The sequence below is a fragment of the Typopeltis vanoorti genome, chromosome 10, assembly GCF_054136105.1.
Source record: "Typopeltis vanoorti isolate ZY-2024b chromosome 10, IOZ_Tvanoo_1.0, whole genome shotgun sequence".
NCBI classification, from domain to species: domain Eukaryota; kingdom Metazoa; phylum Arthropoda; class Arachnida; order Uropygi; family Thelyphonidae; genus Typopeltis; species Typopeltis vanoorti.
In genome coordinates, this window is record NC_143558.1 from 120,655,481 (window position 1) to 120,671,126 (window position 15,646).

At 35.8% G+C, this 15,646-nt stretch overlaps 1 protein-coding gene across 1 annotated transcript in view; it reads left to right on the forward strand.

The window, feature by feature from the left end:
- Dhc64C (dynein heavy chain, cytoplasmic) overlaps window positions 1–15,646 on the forward strand; it is a 1,087,706-nt gene that overhangs the window by 797,705 nt on the left and 274,355 nt on the right. The window contains exons 69-70 of the mRNA XM_090398628.1: window positions 3,600–3,746; window positions 11,326–11,415. Coding sequence (XP_090254754.1) covers window positions 3,600–3,746; window positions 11,326–11,415 — 237 coding nt within the window. The remainder of the gene's footprint in view (window positions 1–3,599; window positions 3,747–11,325; window positions 11,416–15,646) is intronic.

Genomic DNA, 15,646 nt, shown 5'->3' on the forward strand with positions numbered 1-15,646 from the left:
AACTAGTGCAAAGAGTAAAGGACCAAGAATATTAACTTTCTTGATTGACTCCTTTTTGAATTTCGACATGGTTTGTAGGACCCTGTTGACTAGAAGGCAGGTACTTATATTAGGTTAGGTTTCTTTAATGAATAGAAGCCTTTTGTCCATCTCAGTGTCCGGGAGGTTGTTGAACAACCTCCAGGACACTGAGGTTTACTTGTTTTTTCCTATTAATTACACAGAGTAGCTCACTTAGCAGTAATGGATTAAATATACTGCTCCTGCTTGGCTGGGAATTCGATACATCTGTGTGCTTTTGATTGTTTCTCATTCCTGCTTTGTGCTTGTTGTCAGTAATGCAAAAAAGGATCTTGCAGTCATTATTAGGAATGAAGGTATAACTGGCTACAAATGCACTTAGCATGTGATCTGTAAAGAGAAAGAAATTAAAGTAAAACAAGACTGTGAAGAATAAATCCCAGGCCATGCAGGTTTGTTCTGTCTGTAAACTATCTGGTCCTAGGGATTTCCTCGACTGCAGTTGTTATAATCTTATCTATTACAACTTCACCTGTTGTAATAGATATTTTATTGAAAGAAGTTGGAATGTCTTGTGTAGTGGACATCTTGAAACTCCACACTGATTTGGTTTAGTCCTTCTTTCATAATATTTCAACTGTGTTGAAGAATGCAGCTGGGGAATATTTGCTGAGTACAGTTGTATTGTTATTTTGAAATTCCTTTTTTTTTTTTTTTTTTTCACTCGTTTCTGGCTTTCTGGTTCTATCTCTGTGTTGATGTTTTTGATATCCCTATATCCAGTATTGTTGCATTAGTTCGCTATGATTCAGCTCTTTTGTGGGTAAGAGTGACATAAAAAAATATTGTAAATGAAAGGTTTAATTCCCTTTTTTTTTAATTATTTATTATAGGTACTAACGTAGCATAGACTCACAAAATGTTGTAAACCTATAGAACATTAGTACCACGGACAGGATAAGGTTTTTTGTTTTTTTCCTGTTTTTATTTATTTATTTTACCTTTTGATGAAAGCACATTTCTCTCATCATTCATGTTATGTTTTACTGCTGCATTGAATTTCAATCTGGATTTCCAGAGAACAATGTGGAACAACAAGAGATCAGTTGCATAGGTTGGAACTGATCTCTTGTCTCTATGCAATGGAATTATGTTGTACTGGATTTGAACTGATGTTTGATCCAAATTACTCTGTTTATAAGAGAAGAGATATATAAATCTGATCAAGCTAGGAACCAATACTTTGATTGATGTAAGTGTATGCCTGGAGATGAGAGAAGTGAATCCTCCATACATCTGCAAGCTGATAATGCAGTTCAGCTAGCAGTACATACCCATTGACCATCTCCCATGTACTACTAATATCCTTCCCTTGCAGATTCTTATGCCCTGGCATTGCTTCATGCTGTCTCTTAAGCTTTTCACAATCATCTCCTCTTAGCTGTTAACTAAAAATTCCATATTTTGCAACCTCCCAAGTCAAGACCACATGGTCACACTTCATTGTTTGAAGCAATGCTACTACTTTGGTTAATGAAATATCTTTTGATCCTTTGACCAGATCCACGACTCATACTAGTGTCCTCCATCACATTCTGTTTGAAGTAATGATCTCTTAGTAGGTGAGTAAATTCAGTTCCAACTATTTGATTTTTTTCTTCTTGTGTCTGTGTACACTCATGTTCACCTGCATTCTCCTTCCCCATGAGTTTAATTTTCCTGAGTTTTTACTTCCACACTTTTAGTGAACAGTGCTTTCTCAAGACAGCTAATTACAAATCCATTTGAGTGCAGTCTTTCATCATTATATGAACCTTTTCTTTCAAATTCATCCATATGTCTGCAAACTGCACTCCATTCCTTCGGCACAACATAATCATTAATTCATTGCCCACTTCTTCAGCCCTCTTCTGTCATAGCACAGCAGCACACTCTTCATTCATGCTTATTTTGCCTCTTCTGTTACAGTATTGTTTCACAATTCAAGTAATTAATGCTTGCCAAAACAATCCGTTCTCTCATATTTTTTGTATATAGACATCTTCACTAATATTATTAGTTTTTGTATTTGGTAAATAAGATTGTCACTCTGTCATTACTCATTTTTTCATAGAATCATTATGAAAGAAAAAAGAAAAAGTTTTTTCTTTACTCCCCTCTTGGTTTGTTGTATGTTCTTTTTTCTTCTAAGCTCTAACACTCACACAATGTTTCTTCAATTGTTCAATCATGTGTTTTCTCCATTGAAGGACTCCACATAAGCACACTGTTTCTTTCATTGGGTCCTCTTCATTAGTAATAACTTGTTGGTATACTCCACTATTATCTGCTTTACTCTCTCCACACAACTAACAATCTCACACATACGTACTGCACCAAACAAAATCTCATGTTAGTCTCCAAAAATCACATCTTGGCTCCCATCATTTTATTATACAGTAGCACCATATAGACATCTAGTATTATACAATATATGCTACATTTTCTTAAAAGCTGAACAATTACATCTGTCATAGGCATAAATAACACACACACACACACACACAAATTAAGCTGATTTTATTAAATAAATCTGAAAAAAATTACTTGCTACACCACTCTGAGCACATTGCTCTGCATTAGAATGAGCAGTGTTCCTGTCTGTTTTCATAGTCTTCCTATTGCTGATTTTTATGGCAAATTTGTTATAGCAGTTATTCAATTTTTACTTTTACTTGATTTATATGTATTGCATCTATGTATGCTGCAGACTTTACTGCATTTATTTAAATACACATTTTATTATCAGGTTTAATGCCACTTTTCTTCATGATGAAAGAAAGATAAAGAAACTGAAGAAGAAGAAGAATCCATATAGATGAAGAATAAGACTGGAGATAGCATTCTTCCCTTATGTTACACCTCATTTTACAGCAGGATGGTTTTACCATCTTCTTGTACCTCCTTCAGTGTTGACTACTGATTTATAGCTTGATCTCTTGTCATCTACAAAATTTAAATACAAATCCTTGTTATATTCCTATGAATTCTGAACTATTCGTCTTAAAGTAAAAATCTGATCCTGACAGTCCCTATTTAACCAGCTTGCTCTTCTCCAGGTTTCCCCTTCCACAATCATTTTTAGTCTACCTTCACAAATATGCTTCCGTTAATTTTACTTGGAAAATACTCCATAGTAAAATTCCTCTATATTCCTCATTTTACTCTCATGATCAGATGAGAGCTCTAATCATATGGGATTCAGTTTTCTGAATTATGGAGTGCAGCTACTGTTAAACTTCTACATCTCCATATTGAAGCATTTCTGATCAAATATTATCTACTCCAGCTACCTTTCCATATTTCAAGTGTTTAATGGTTTTTTCCTGCCTTGAATATTGATATTTACTCCCTACTACAGTCCTTGATTTTCTACCTGTATAATATTTTGTCGAATATACTGCAACATAAGAATATGATATGTAATATCTGTTGTTGATGATTGCAAAATGATTTTTAAAAAAAATTAAAAAATTGGAATTTGTTTTTGTGTGGAGTAGTTTTATTTAAGGATTAAAAAAAAGTAATTTATTTTTAAGGATGTTGAAAGCTATGATCCAATTCTGAATCCTGTATTGAATCGTGAAGTCCGTAAGACTGGTGGACGTGTTCTCATAACATTGGGGGATCAAGATATTGACTTGTCGCCTTCATTTTGCATTTTCTTATCAACCAGAGATCCTACAGTGAGTAAATTTTAATTACTTAAATTAGTATCAATTGATATTTTTAATGTAATTTTTATTATTATTATGATGATGATGATGATTCAGGCCTCTGTGAAGTCACAAGACTCATCGTGGAGGGCCCACCCTAGAAAACACAGTCTATCATACCAGTCCTTGAACTTGTATACAAGTTCAAGGACTGGTATGATTAAATGCTTGTATATCTTGAATTTAATATACAAGCCAGCAAACAAAGAGACTGAACATGGAACCTGTTCCAGAGATGGTTCCTTGTCCTTGCTCCTTCCTCTGGTTCCACCAATTTGGTTGAGCAGAGTGAAGTTGTTAATTGAGATTTGAAGCAAAGGGGCTTATTTTCACTCACAGTAGCAAACCTATAGAACAGGTTCCATGTTCAGTCTCTTTGTTTGCTGGCTTGTATATCAAATTTGTGATAGGTTATTTAACTTACTTAAAGATTTTTGCAGACTAGTAGTGGATTTATTTAAGATGTCTGCTTACAATAATGAACGAAGCTTTATATCTCTTATTTCCTTATTGAGGTTTAATACTACTTTCTCAAGGGCTCACTTTAGTGAGTACGGGAGTGGCAAACCTGAGGTATCTGAAGTAAGCCAAGGTCCATCTAATATACATCTGCATGTTATCTGTAGACCAGTCCTTACTCTTTCTGATGGGACTGCTGAAATATCCTGCTTGTACAGATGTTGGAAGTTTAGTTATGTAAAGTATAAGGATGATATTACTGGTTTGTACCAGACAACTAACCTCTGCATATTAGAATGCTGTCACTCCTTGATCTTCAAGGAAATCCTATTCTGGTAATTCTCTGAAGAATAGTGTTTTATGGTCATAATTGGTATATTCCTGCACAGAAATATTGCTCACAGTAGTCTCTCTCTCTCTCTCTCTCTGTGTGTGTGTGTTGCTGACATGTTTCTGCAAGAATATCACCAGAAAAATGCTCGTTTTTAAAGTTACTCATAATCCTTTTAAGTCAAGAAGGGTGACAACTTTCCATATTGGTTGCTCACCTGTTGCATGGAATACGAGTATAAAAGCAGTCAGAGTCCTCAATAATGTGGTGATGAATGCAACAGACTGTGTTATGCAGGAAGTGATAGCTACAATTAAAAACATTAAAACATTTTGACTTCTGTTCAAAACCATGGTGGAATCCTGAGTATCAAATAGTGCAAAAAAAAAAAAAAAAAAAAAAAAATCCAGACAGAGCATGAAGTTTCATTGCTTTTAAATAGACTTGCAATACAGCATGTTGCATTAGATTTCAAAGTCAAAAACGGTCTTGGATCCCATTTACATCATCTAGAAATCATATAATCAGTGCAGAAAATTGGTATGGAATAAAATCCAGAAAAGGAAGAGTGGATATACAAAAAACATTTGTCTTTCCTGGAACATAATGGACATATAGTTGCTGAACTGAAAGCATTTGCAGACATTCTATTAGAAAATTTTTCTAGCATCTCAGCTAGAACTCCATATTCAGAATTTTTTCAAAGAACAACATGAGAAACAGAGGCTTTACTTTTTCTTTGAATGGGCAAGAGCTGTTCAATCAGCTCTAAAGAGTTCCTCCTCAACACTTTTACTCTTGCAGATATTATTGTAGGACCTATTATAGTGCTGTCATTATATTATTATAATGACAGCACCCATTATGGTGCGATAAAACATCTATCAGCTTCATCAATCTCATTATCTTACTGCAACCAATTAATTATGGAGGTTCAGTTTCTAGATTCATATTCATACAAAAGGCAATTGTCATTGTCTTCCCAAAGCAAGTAACAGATTCAAAACTAAAACAGTTCATCGTGTTATTCTTGCACTTCTGGCTGCCCTTTGTATGATCTTGGAGAAAATGGTTAATGTCAATTTCTGTGGTATCTAGAAAGCAGTAACCTTTTTTTCCAACACACACACACACACCATGGCTTTTATAGACACTGGTCAATGTATGTTGGACTACTAAGTCCATTTAGAAACATCTTTCAAAGATGCATTCCTGAAATTAGAAAATCTGGTTTAGTTTTCTTTAACATGGAAAAAGCTTATGACAGACTGTTCATATGATATATTAGGACTTTTATAAACTAGGTCTGACAGCATCTACTTTTTATTAAAACCTCTCTAGCTAAATCTTTTTGATATCTGAATAGGAAGCATCTTTTCCTGAGTGGGATGGCTCTTAATTTTGGTATTCACTTTTGCTGAATTTGCGATCACATTAGTCATGGAGTCTGGTCAGTTGTATCTGCAGTCGAATAAGTAAACTTGGGTTTTCTCTACTTAGTGTTTGTTAGTCCTTTATACAGGCTGCAGAGGATTAATAAAAGCAATGTTAAATGATCAGTGGCAGTCCTGGCAGAAGTCCTAATGCATACATTACATGGGATTAAGCCTGATCAGTCCAATCTACGTGAATAGAAGAGAGGAATTTGTTACTTCTAAACTCTGCACAGTCATCTTACACATTCTAATCTTTGGACAGATATCCACTTATGTGCAAGTCCAACCCCCCACCTTACCTCATCATCTGATAGAAAGCCAGCATTTCACTCAAAAAGGAAATGCAATTCTAATCTGGCTGAATCTCTCTCTCTCTCTCTCTTGGGCAGTTATCAAACTGAGAAACTGTATGAATTGTTAACTTTTTTATAAATAATTAATTTGTACAGATATCTATTTATAAATGCCTTAAATATTTAGTATATCATTCAACTTATTAAAATTTGTTTGTATACATAAAACGTTTGCTTCTTTAACTGTTTATTTTTTTAATATTATATACTTTTGTCAGTAAATTCTCGTGGAAAGGCTTAGACGTTGGTTATGCATTTTCACTATATTATTTCAGGAAATTACAACGTACTAGGATATACATTAAAATAAATTTTAATATATTTCTATATTTCGGCAACGTCACGCTGCCATTTTCAAGAACTTAGGTACAAGATGTGTGCACGCAGGCACAGCTAAAACAGTAAATGAGTAAGAATAATGAAGCTATTATTTCTCCTAAAGTCCTGATGGTGCCCTCTAGCGGGCGATGTTGGTATTCTTGGGCGATTGGGCTGAAGGTCTTCTGATGTAGGTTTCCCAAATTTGAGGAAGTCTCATGCAGCCAAATTTGTTGAGGTTTGGCTCGTTTCTTATGGCTGAAGCTGATTCTATGAAAAGCCTTTCGTATCTGTATTTGCTACGGTGTATTATCCTGGCTTTTTTCCACCGTATTCTATGGCAGGTATCCAGAGCATGGTCAGCAAGACCAGAGTGGCTGTATTGGTGAAACCGGATGTAGTCCTTGTGTTCTGAAATTCTGATATTTGCTGTCCTGCCTGTTTGGCCGAAGTAGGACAGCTTACAGCTGCAAGGGACCTGGTACACACCAGGTAGGCCTAGGGGGGAGGTTGGTCTTTTGTTGAGCGGATAAGGGATGCCAATTTTTTATATAGTTTGTAACAAGAAGTTAAGTTATGTTTTTTTAGGATTTTTGTGATTTTTTCTGAGGTGCCTCGGATGTAAGGTATGGTGATGGATTTAGAGTAATCCTTGTTTGAGGGGGGAGGGGGGGGTTGTGGTTTACTGGTTTTAATATTTTTTGGATTTTTGTGGGGGGGTAGCCATTGGCTGAGAACGTGTTGAGATGTGGTTTCGTTCTGTGGTTAGGGCATTGTCATTCGTCATACATCAAAACTGACCATTATGTCAGTGTGTTTGAGTGTAAGGTTTTCTATGCTGGCTTTGAAGTGGGCTGAGTTTTTTATGTATGAAGGTGTGTTGCCAGTATAGTGTGAGAGAGCTTTGGCCAAATGTTTAGCTAGTTTTTATGTGGGGGAATCAATGCCATCCACTATGGGACGTAATGGCACATTTTCCTTGTGAATTTTTGGGAGTCCATAAATACGAGGGGGTATGGAGTTATATGGTTTTAGTTTGTTGGTGATTTCCACAGGCCAAGAAGTGACCTTCTTAAGGAGCCTGGGGAGTTTTCTAATTTGTGAGTTGGTGGGATTGTATTCGATAGGGAGGTAAGTGGCACGATCTAACAAAAGAGATTTCAGCTTACCTGTGTAATCTCTTTGGTTCAGCAATTCTGTGGCATTCCCTTTGTCAGCTTTGGTGATTATTATTTTCTTGTTTTTCTTTAATTCTAATAGAGATTTAATTTCTTTACTGGGCATGTTGGTTTTAGGAGGTTTGGCTTTGGTCAGAACACAAGCTACATCCAGTCTAATATCGTTGGCGACGTGGCTTGGGAGGTGTCAGATCCTGCCTTCAATCCGTATCATGATATCCTCAGCAGGTATTTTTTGGGCGCAATGGCGAAGTTGTGGCCACGTGCGAGGCCGTCGAGTGCTTCAGGTTTCACACTTAGTGACGACAGATTCACTACCGTATTGGTAGGAAGTTGCAGTTTCGAGATCGCGACCTTTTTTAAATTTTCGAATTTTTTGATGTGTCGATCTCGGACTAATCTAAACTCTTTCTCCGCTGCAGTGCACGAGATGTCGCGTAGAATCGACCAAATTTCGTGACTTAAGGTGCTTGAAAGGTCATCTTCGAGTGCCTTTGATGTCTCATCCTTATTTACGAATGTCCCTCTCAAAGAATCCTTAGAGCTAATCCAAGCTAAATTTCCTCCCGATATCACAGCCCCATTTCAGTTCACAATGAACTCAGGCTATTTTGTTTGGCAAGGAAAATTCTACAAACAAATAGAGGGGACAGCCATGGGTTCTCCACTCTCCCCACCCTTGGCCAACTTTTATATGGAGACTTTTGAAGAGCAAGCCTTGAACTCTGCCTCACAAAAACCAACCATTTGGCTTCGCTATGTAGATGATGTACTCGTTATTTGGCCACATGGCTCCGATGCACTCCTCTCCTTCTTAACACACTTAAACAACCAACACCCCAGAATCAAATTCACCCTGGAAGAGGAAAAAAACAACTGCATTCCGTTCTTAGACACACTAGTCACCCACCAGCCTGATGGAACCTTGGTTTTCTCAGTATATAGAAAACGCACCCATACAGGCAGATACATTCACCAACAATCCCCCCCCCCCCACAACAATATGGAGTCATTAAGACACTACACAACAGGGCTAAACTTATCTGCTCGAATGACAATGCCCTAACCACAGAACGAAACCACATCTCAACACGTTCTCAGCCAATGGCTACCCCCCAAAAAAATCCAAAAAATATTAAAACCAGTAAACCACAACCCCCCTCCTCCCCCTCACAACAAGGATTACTCTAAATCCATCACCATACCTTACATCTGAGACAACTCAGAAAAAATCACAAAAATCCTAAAAAAACATAACTTAACTTCTTGTTACAAACCATATAAAAAATTGGCATCCCTTATCCACTCAACAAAAGACCAACCTCCCCCCCTAGACCTACCTGGTGTGTACCAGGTCCCTTGCTGCTGTAAGCTGTCCTACTTCGGCCAAACAGGCAGGATAGCAAATATCAGAATTTCAGAACACAAGGACTACATCCGGTTTCACCAATACAGCCACTCTGGTCTTGCTGACCATACTCTGGATACCTGCCATAGAATACAGTGGAAAAAAGCCAGGATAATACACCGTAGCAAATACAGCTACGAAAGGCTTTTCATAGAATCAGCTTCAGCCATAAGAAACGAGCCAAACTTCAACAAATTTGGCTGCATGAGACTTCCTCAAATTTGGGAAACCTACATCAGAAGACCTTCAGCCCAATCGCCCAAGAATACCAACATCGCCCGCTAGAGGGCACCATCAGGACTTTAGGAGAAATAATAGCTTCATTATTCTTACTCATTTACTGTTTTAGCTGTGCCTGTGTGCACATATCTTGTACCTAAGTTCTTGAAAATGGCAGCATGACATTGCCAAAATATAGAAGTATATTAAAATTTATTTTAATGTATATCCTAGTACGTTGTAATTTTGTCAGTAAACTGTGAACCAACTAATCATTTGCCATTTAAGTTATTTAAAATAACTTACATTTTATAAGCGTGTGTGTGTGTGTGTGTATATATTTCTAAAATCTTGTGCTTAAAATGTGTTCATTTGTTCAATTTAGATTAATAAATTATTATGGTAGTTATATCCAGCTTTCTAACATTTGATCTTCCAGTCTATCTTTTCAATGTCTATTATTTGTATTTTGACTGATTATCTAAACCTTGACCTTCAGTATAGATCAGAAAACTATAAATAAATAAAAATAAATCTACTAGCACCTTTTATTCCTCAAAGGAGTAGCCAAAAGTGTTTAGCAGGAACTTTTGGAAACTAAGGACATAAACCCTTAGCCAATCCCAGACAGCTGGCCCAAGACAATCATTGCTCTTTTAATCGGAGCTTCGGAATTTAATTATGCTGATGTTATTTCCATCTTTATTGATTACCTGAAAATCAAATCCCTACTGATGTCATTAAGCACCAAATATTCATTTTATATTTTTACTTACAGGTTTATCTCTGCATGAATCTATATCTGCCATCAGAAAAGTCGGAAAGCAATCATTATGGTGTTTTCTGTTTGTACTTTTACTGATTTAACTAACATTTAACTACTACCTAACTTTAGAGAAAAAAAATGAGTAGTCACTCAGTATCTCGGCTATTTTGTTTGCCTCTGTAACCTCTCTACCATTCGTACTCATTAAAATTATCCTCCCACAGTCATTCTTCTTACTTGTTGCATAACAAAAGAACTCTTTGAGATTTCCTTTGACCTGCTTGGCTAATTTTTTTTTTCATAATCTGATTTTTCCTTCCTTTCCATGCTGGTCACTTTGTTTGTGTGGGCTTTCTGGTTACTGTTCTCATTATATACCCTCCACAACATTTTCTTTTTTTGCAGCTCATGCTTAATGATACCACCCATTTAACTCCTACCTGATTTACCCTCCAGGTACCCCTTGACTATCTCCCCATGCACTGTGAAATCCTCCCCTTACATTTTTTATGCCATATCGCTGCTTGAAGTTGCCTCCTGAGCTTGTCATAATCACCTGCCTTGTGGTTCCACATATACCCCTTCTTAACTGAAAATTCCATGTTTCACTACGTTAAGCCAATACTGTATGATAACTCTCTCCAATTGCTGACAATGTAGAGCCACTTTAGTTATGGATAGGACTTCTGATACTATAAGCAGATCCAATGCTTTCATTTCCTTATCTCCTCCATCACATGCTACTTCAAGTAATTATTTCTCAGTAAGTGTATAAATTCTATTTCCTTCCTGCCATGTGATCTTTTCTCCTTCTGTTTTATGTCTCTGAATTTTGAAGTCCTCTATGATAATTATTTGACCTGCACTCAAACAATTGATCCTTCCCTCCCAAGAACTGGGGGAGGGGAGATCAGTTGTTTTGAGGATCGTGTCATTTCCTCTGTAGGAAATTTCATAAAATGTGCTCCTCCCTTATCTCTACTTGATGAAACTGTGATATTACCGAATTATCTAATAATATAGATTAATAGAGATTCTGTAGATAGTTAATCAATTTACTTAATGTATACTGTTTTGACAGGTTGAATTTCCTCCTGATATTTGTTCTCGTGTTACCTTTGTGAATTTTACTGTAACTCGAAGCAGCCTTCAGAGTCAGTGCCTCAATCAGGTAACTTTCAAATATATCATCAGGGAACTTTTTAATGTAATGATCTACCTTTTGAAGATAAATGAAATGACTGTTTTAAAAAAAATTCTATTAAAAAATGAAATGTGGAAATAAAATGCAAAAATAAATAAATAAAATAAAAATTAAAAAATTCTTATCTATCTTGCACTTTTCTGCTTGTTTTTTCCGCAGTATTTGAAAAACCCTCCTTGCAGCCGCACTGAGTTTTACATGTGCTTAGTTTTTATATCAGATTTGATATGAGCTTAAGTGAAAATAAAAAAGATAGTTTAAAAGTTCTTCAGTTGTACCATTTTTTAATAATGATGCATTTTTTGTTGTTATCATTAGTTATGATTATATAGAAGAATGAGGGTGACTAGTGGAGCCTCAATACTGTACTAGGGCACTCTGCTGTTTAATTTGTATAATAATGATGTATCGACCTGCAGGATGAATTGCCAGTGTGGATGAATGATGATGGTTGTCAATGTAATGTGGCAAACTCTAAGGTTGTGCACTTCTGGATGAAAAGGTTACATACTGGATTGCAGGAAACTCTTGAAGTTAGGGATAATGATGAATACAAATTTAAGTTCAAAGAGTAAATTTTAAAATTTGGCACAGTTTGGATCTTCTAAGTAGCATATAATTAGTCACCTGGATTTCTTGAGAATGAGGTGATGGTTGAGAGGATCTAGAAACAAGTAACAAGCTGATGACATGTGGAATGCTCCCTATGAAGACAGATTGAAGGTGTGTATGGATTGCAAATTTTTCACTGAGGTTAAAGAGGGGACCTGACAGAAACCTGTAATTAAAGGGATTCTGTAAGACTGATACAAAAAAAAAAAAAAAAAAATTCAGTACATGAGTACACAGAGAACTACATCATACCTGAAAATTGTCTGAAGCTGTAGTTACACCCGTTGTCCAAAAAGAAACTCAACTTTTCGAAAATAGAAGAAACTAGTGACGCCACCTGTTGTATCTTTTTGATGTCGAAAGCGGCAACCTTCATTAGTGTTGTGTCAACTGTTTATGACATTTGTTTCATTAGAAGCAGAGTTTTAGTGCCAAGAGTGACAGTGTGTTTTGACGAACGGTCGGAAAATGAGTTTCAAACAGAGAGCTGCGATTGACTTTTGTGTTAAACTTGGTAAAATTTTTTTAAAATGCATCAGATGCTTCAAAAAGCATACAGTGATGAATGTTTATTCCATACTCAAGTTTATGAGTGGTTTAAGCAATTTCAAAATGGTGGTGAGATGCTTGAGGATGACAAAAAGCCAGGCCATCCAAAAAGGGGACTGAGCGAAGTGGACATCCCAAAAGTGCGTGATTTCATCAAAGAAAACCCAAAATCATCCTTCAGATTGATTGAAGATGAATTGGGGGATTCCAAAATCAACTACTGTGCACATTTTGACTGAGAGTTTGGGCCTTTGTAAAGTGAATTTGCAATTTGTTCCCTGCAAGTTGACCGATAAATGTATAGAATTGAACACTGCAAGGACCTCATTAAAACCGCTCGTAAGGACTCAAACTTTCTTGAAACGATTTTTTCTGGTGACGAAATGTGGTGTTTTCAGTATGAGCCCAAAACAAAGTGCTGAATGGAGACCACCAGCAGAGGGGCATAAAAAAAAAGTCACTAGGAGAAGTCAAAAGTAAAGACAATGCTGATTTGTTTCTACAATTCCAAGGGCATTAGAATCTTAGAAACAAATCAGCATTGTCTTTACTTTTGACTTCTCCTAGTGACTTTTTTTATTCTGCCCCTCTTCTGGTGGTCTCCACTCAGCACTGGTGCTTTGTTTTGGGCTCATACTCAAAATGCCACGTTTCGTCACTAGTAACAATCGTTTCAAGGAAGTTTGAGTCCTTACAAGTAGTTTTAACAAGATCCTTGCAGTGTTCAATTCGATACGTTTTTTGGTCATCGGTCAACTTCTGGGGAACAAATTGCGAATTCAATTTACGAAGGCCCACACTCTCGGTCAAAATGTTGTGCACAGTTGATTTTGGAATCCCCAATTCATTTTCAATCAATCTGATGGACGATTTTGGGTTTTCTCTGATGAAATCACGCACTTTGGGGGTGTTAACTGTGGTCAGTCCAGTTTTTGGACGTCCCGGCTTTTCGTCATCCTCAAGCATCTCACGACCACTGTGAAATCGCTTAAACCACTCGTAAACTTGAGTATGGGATAAGCGTTCATCACCTTATGCTTTTTGAGGCATTTGATGCATTTCGGTAAAACTTTTACCAAGTTTAACACGAAAGTCAATCGCAGCTCTCTGTTAGAAACTCATTTTCTGACCGTTCGTTAAAACACACACTCTCTTGGCACTATAACTCGGCTTTTAATGAAATAAATTGCATAAACAGTTGACACAACACTAATGAAGGGTGCCGCTTTCGACAACAAAAAGATACAACAGAAATAGAAGAAACTAGTGGTGCCACTAGTTTATTCTATTTTCGAAAAATTCGGTTTCATTTTGGACAACGGGTGTATAACAATATACTGCAATAAAAGTTATCTGAATGGAATCTTAATAACCTCAGCATACATTATTTTTATTATTTATTTATTTTATGAAGTCGAATTTTCACCTTTTTTTTTTTTCACTTTATGGAAGTGAAAGTGCTTCCTTTCACTCAAGGAAGCACTTTATGGCTTCTCTTTGGTATATCTGAATTGCCAACATCACTACTGTTGTGCTTCAGGGCCATTGTTAAGAAAATAAAGGTTACTTGAACACAAGCAGTGTTATACCATGATATTCAATCTGATAACCAAGAACTACTCAGAACGGTGTGTGATTTAAAACTTATGAATTGTCTATTACTAAAAGAAAGGAGCCATACAGCTTCATTTCAGCAATGTAAAATTATATAGGCAAAGTGGATATTAGATTCAACATTATTTTAAAGCTGAATGTTTGTAGAAACTATGAAAGTTTCGTAAGTTGACCTAAGAGCTTACCAGAGTACAATCCTCACCATCCCTGAGTTGCCTTAGCTTGCACTACTTGACTTAAGGAGCTAAGGCAATTTGGGGATGCGCTTCCCTTTTTACAAGAAGTGAACTGTAACCAAAGATTTGAAACTGACTTCAAAATTTCATCCTGTGTTTTTGACAGCATCTCATCATCTGTTCTCTTTTCTAATTCATGCTTTAACTTCTCAAATTGCTTATCAAATTTTTGTATTTGCAAGTTCGTGTCATCAGAAAACTAGGTTAAGAAAGTACTCTGGATTTACAGCAATTTTTTTTTTTTTTTTTTTTTTTTTTTTTTTTTTTTTTTTTTTTTTTTTTGCATAATATAGAAGAGCTATTTATCAGCTGCATTAACAGATCTGTGTTTTTGGAAGCACATTCTGAATCGGTGATTCTTTCGTTTGAGCACTCCAAGAGTTCTTTTAACATCAGTAATCCCTTGTTTGTGAACTGATGTTTTTAATTCAGGTTTCAATCCATTTCTGAATTGATGAAAAAGAGTTTTCCTAGTCAAAAATTCGCTATCACAATCATCAATTAAATAATCATATAATAGTTTGGTCAAAAAACTGGGAGACCGATTCTTTTGGCATCTTTATATGTGAGTGAACTTTCCAAAGATTTGCCCAATTTGTCTTTTGGAAAATTCTTCAATGAAATTATTTTTAAAGATTGCATAGTCTAATGCTAATCTCAGTCTTCTTGAATTCTGAGCAAAATGCTTAGCTTTATCTTGCAGTTCAGATGTTAAAATTAAAAGCATTTCTTCTCAGACCATCTACCAATTTTCTTAAACTGTTTCTACAACTTCAAAAAATGCTTCAGTATTTTCATTAGAAACACCATTAAAGTTTGATATAGCAAAATTCAAGTTAGCATATTTTGAAAATTATTCATTTTGTAATGAAGATTCAAAAATTTCATTTATTTCACTTGATTTATTCATTTTCTTAATTACTGAAATATACTAATACTATACGAAATTATTCATAAAATGAAATTTCTTAATTACTTAAAATTCTCCTATTAAAACTTCTGTCAGTGACTGTGCCATTTATATTGTACATGTTTACAGCTTAGAATCATAGTTTCTCCTTAAAGGGACTTTGTTATGAGTCATAGTGAACTTGAAATCCTACATTTCTTTGCAACAGTAATTCTAAAATTAACTTTGAACGATTTACTATTTTAGAACAAAAACAGTAGCTAGATCAAAGTTATAT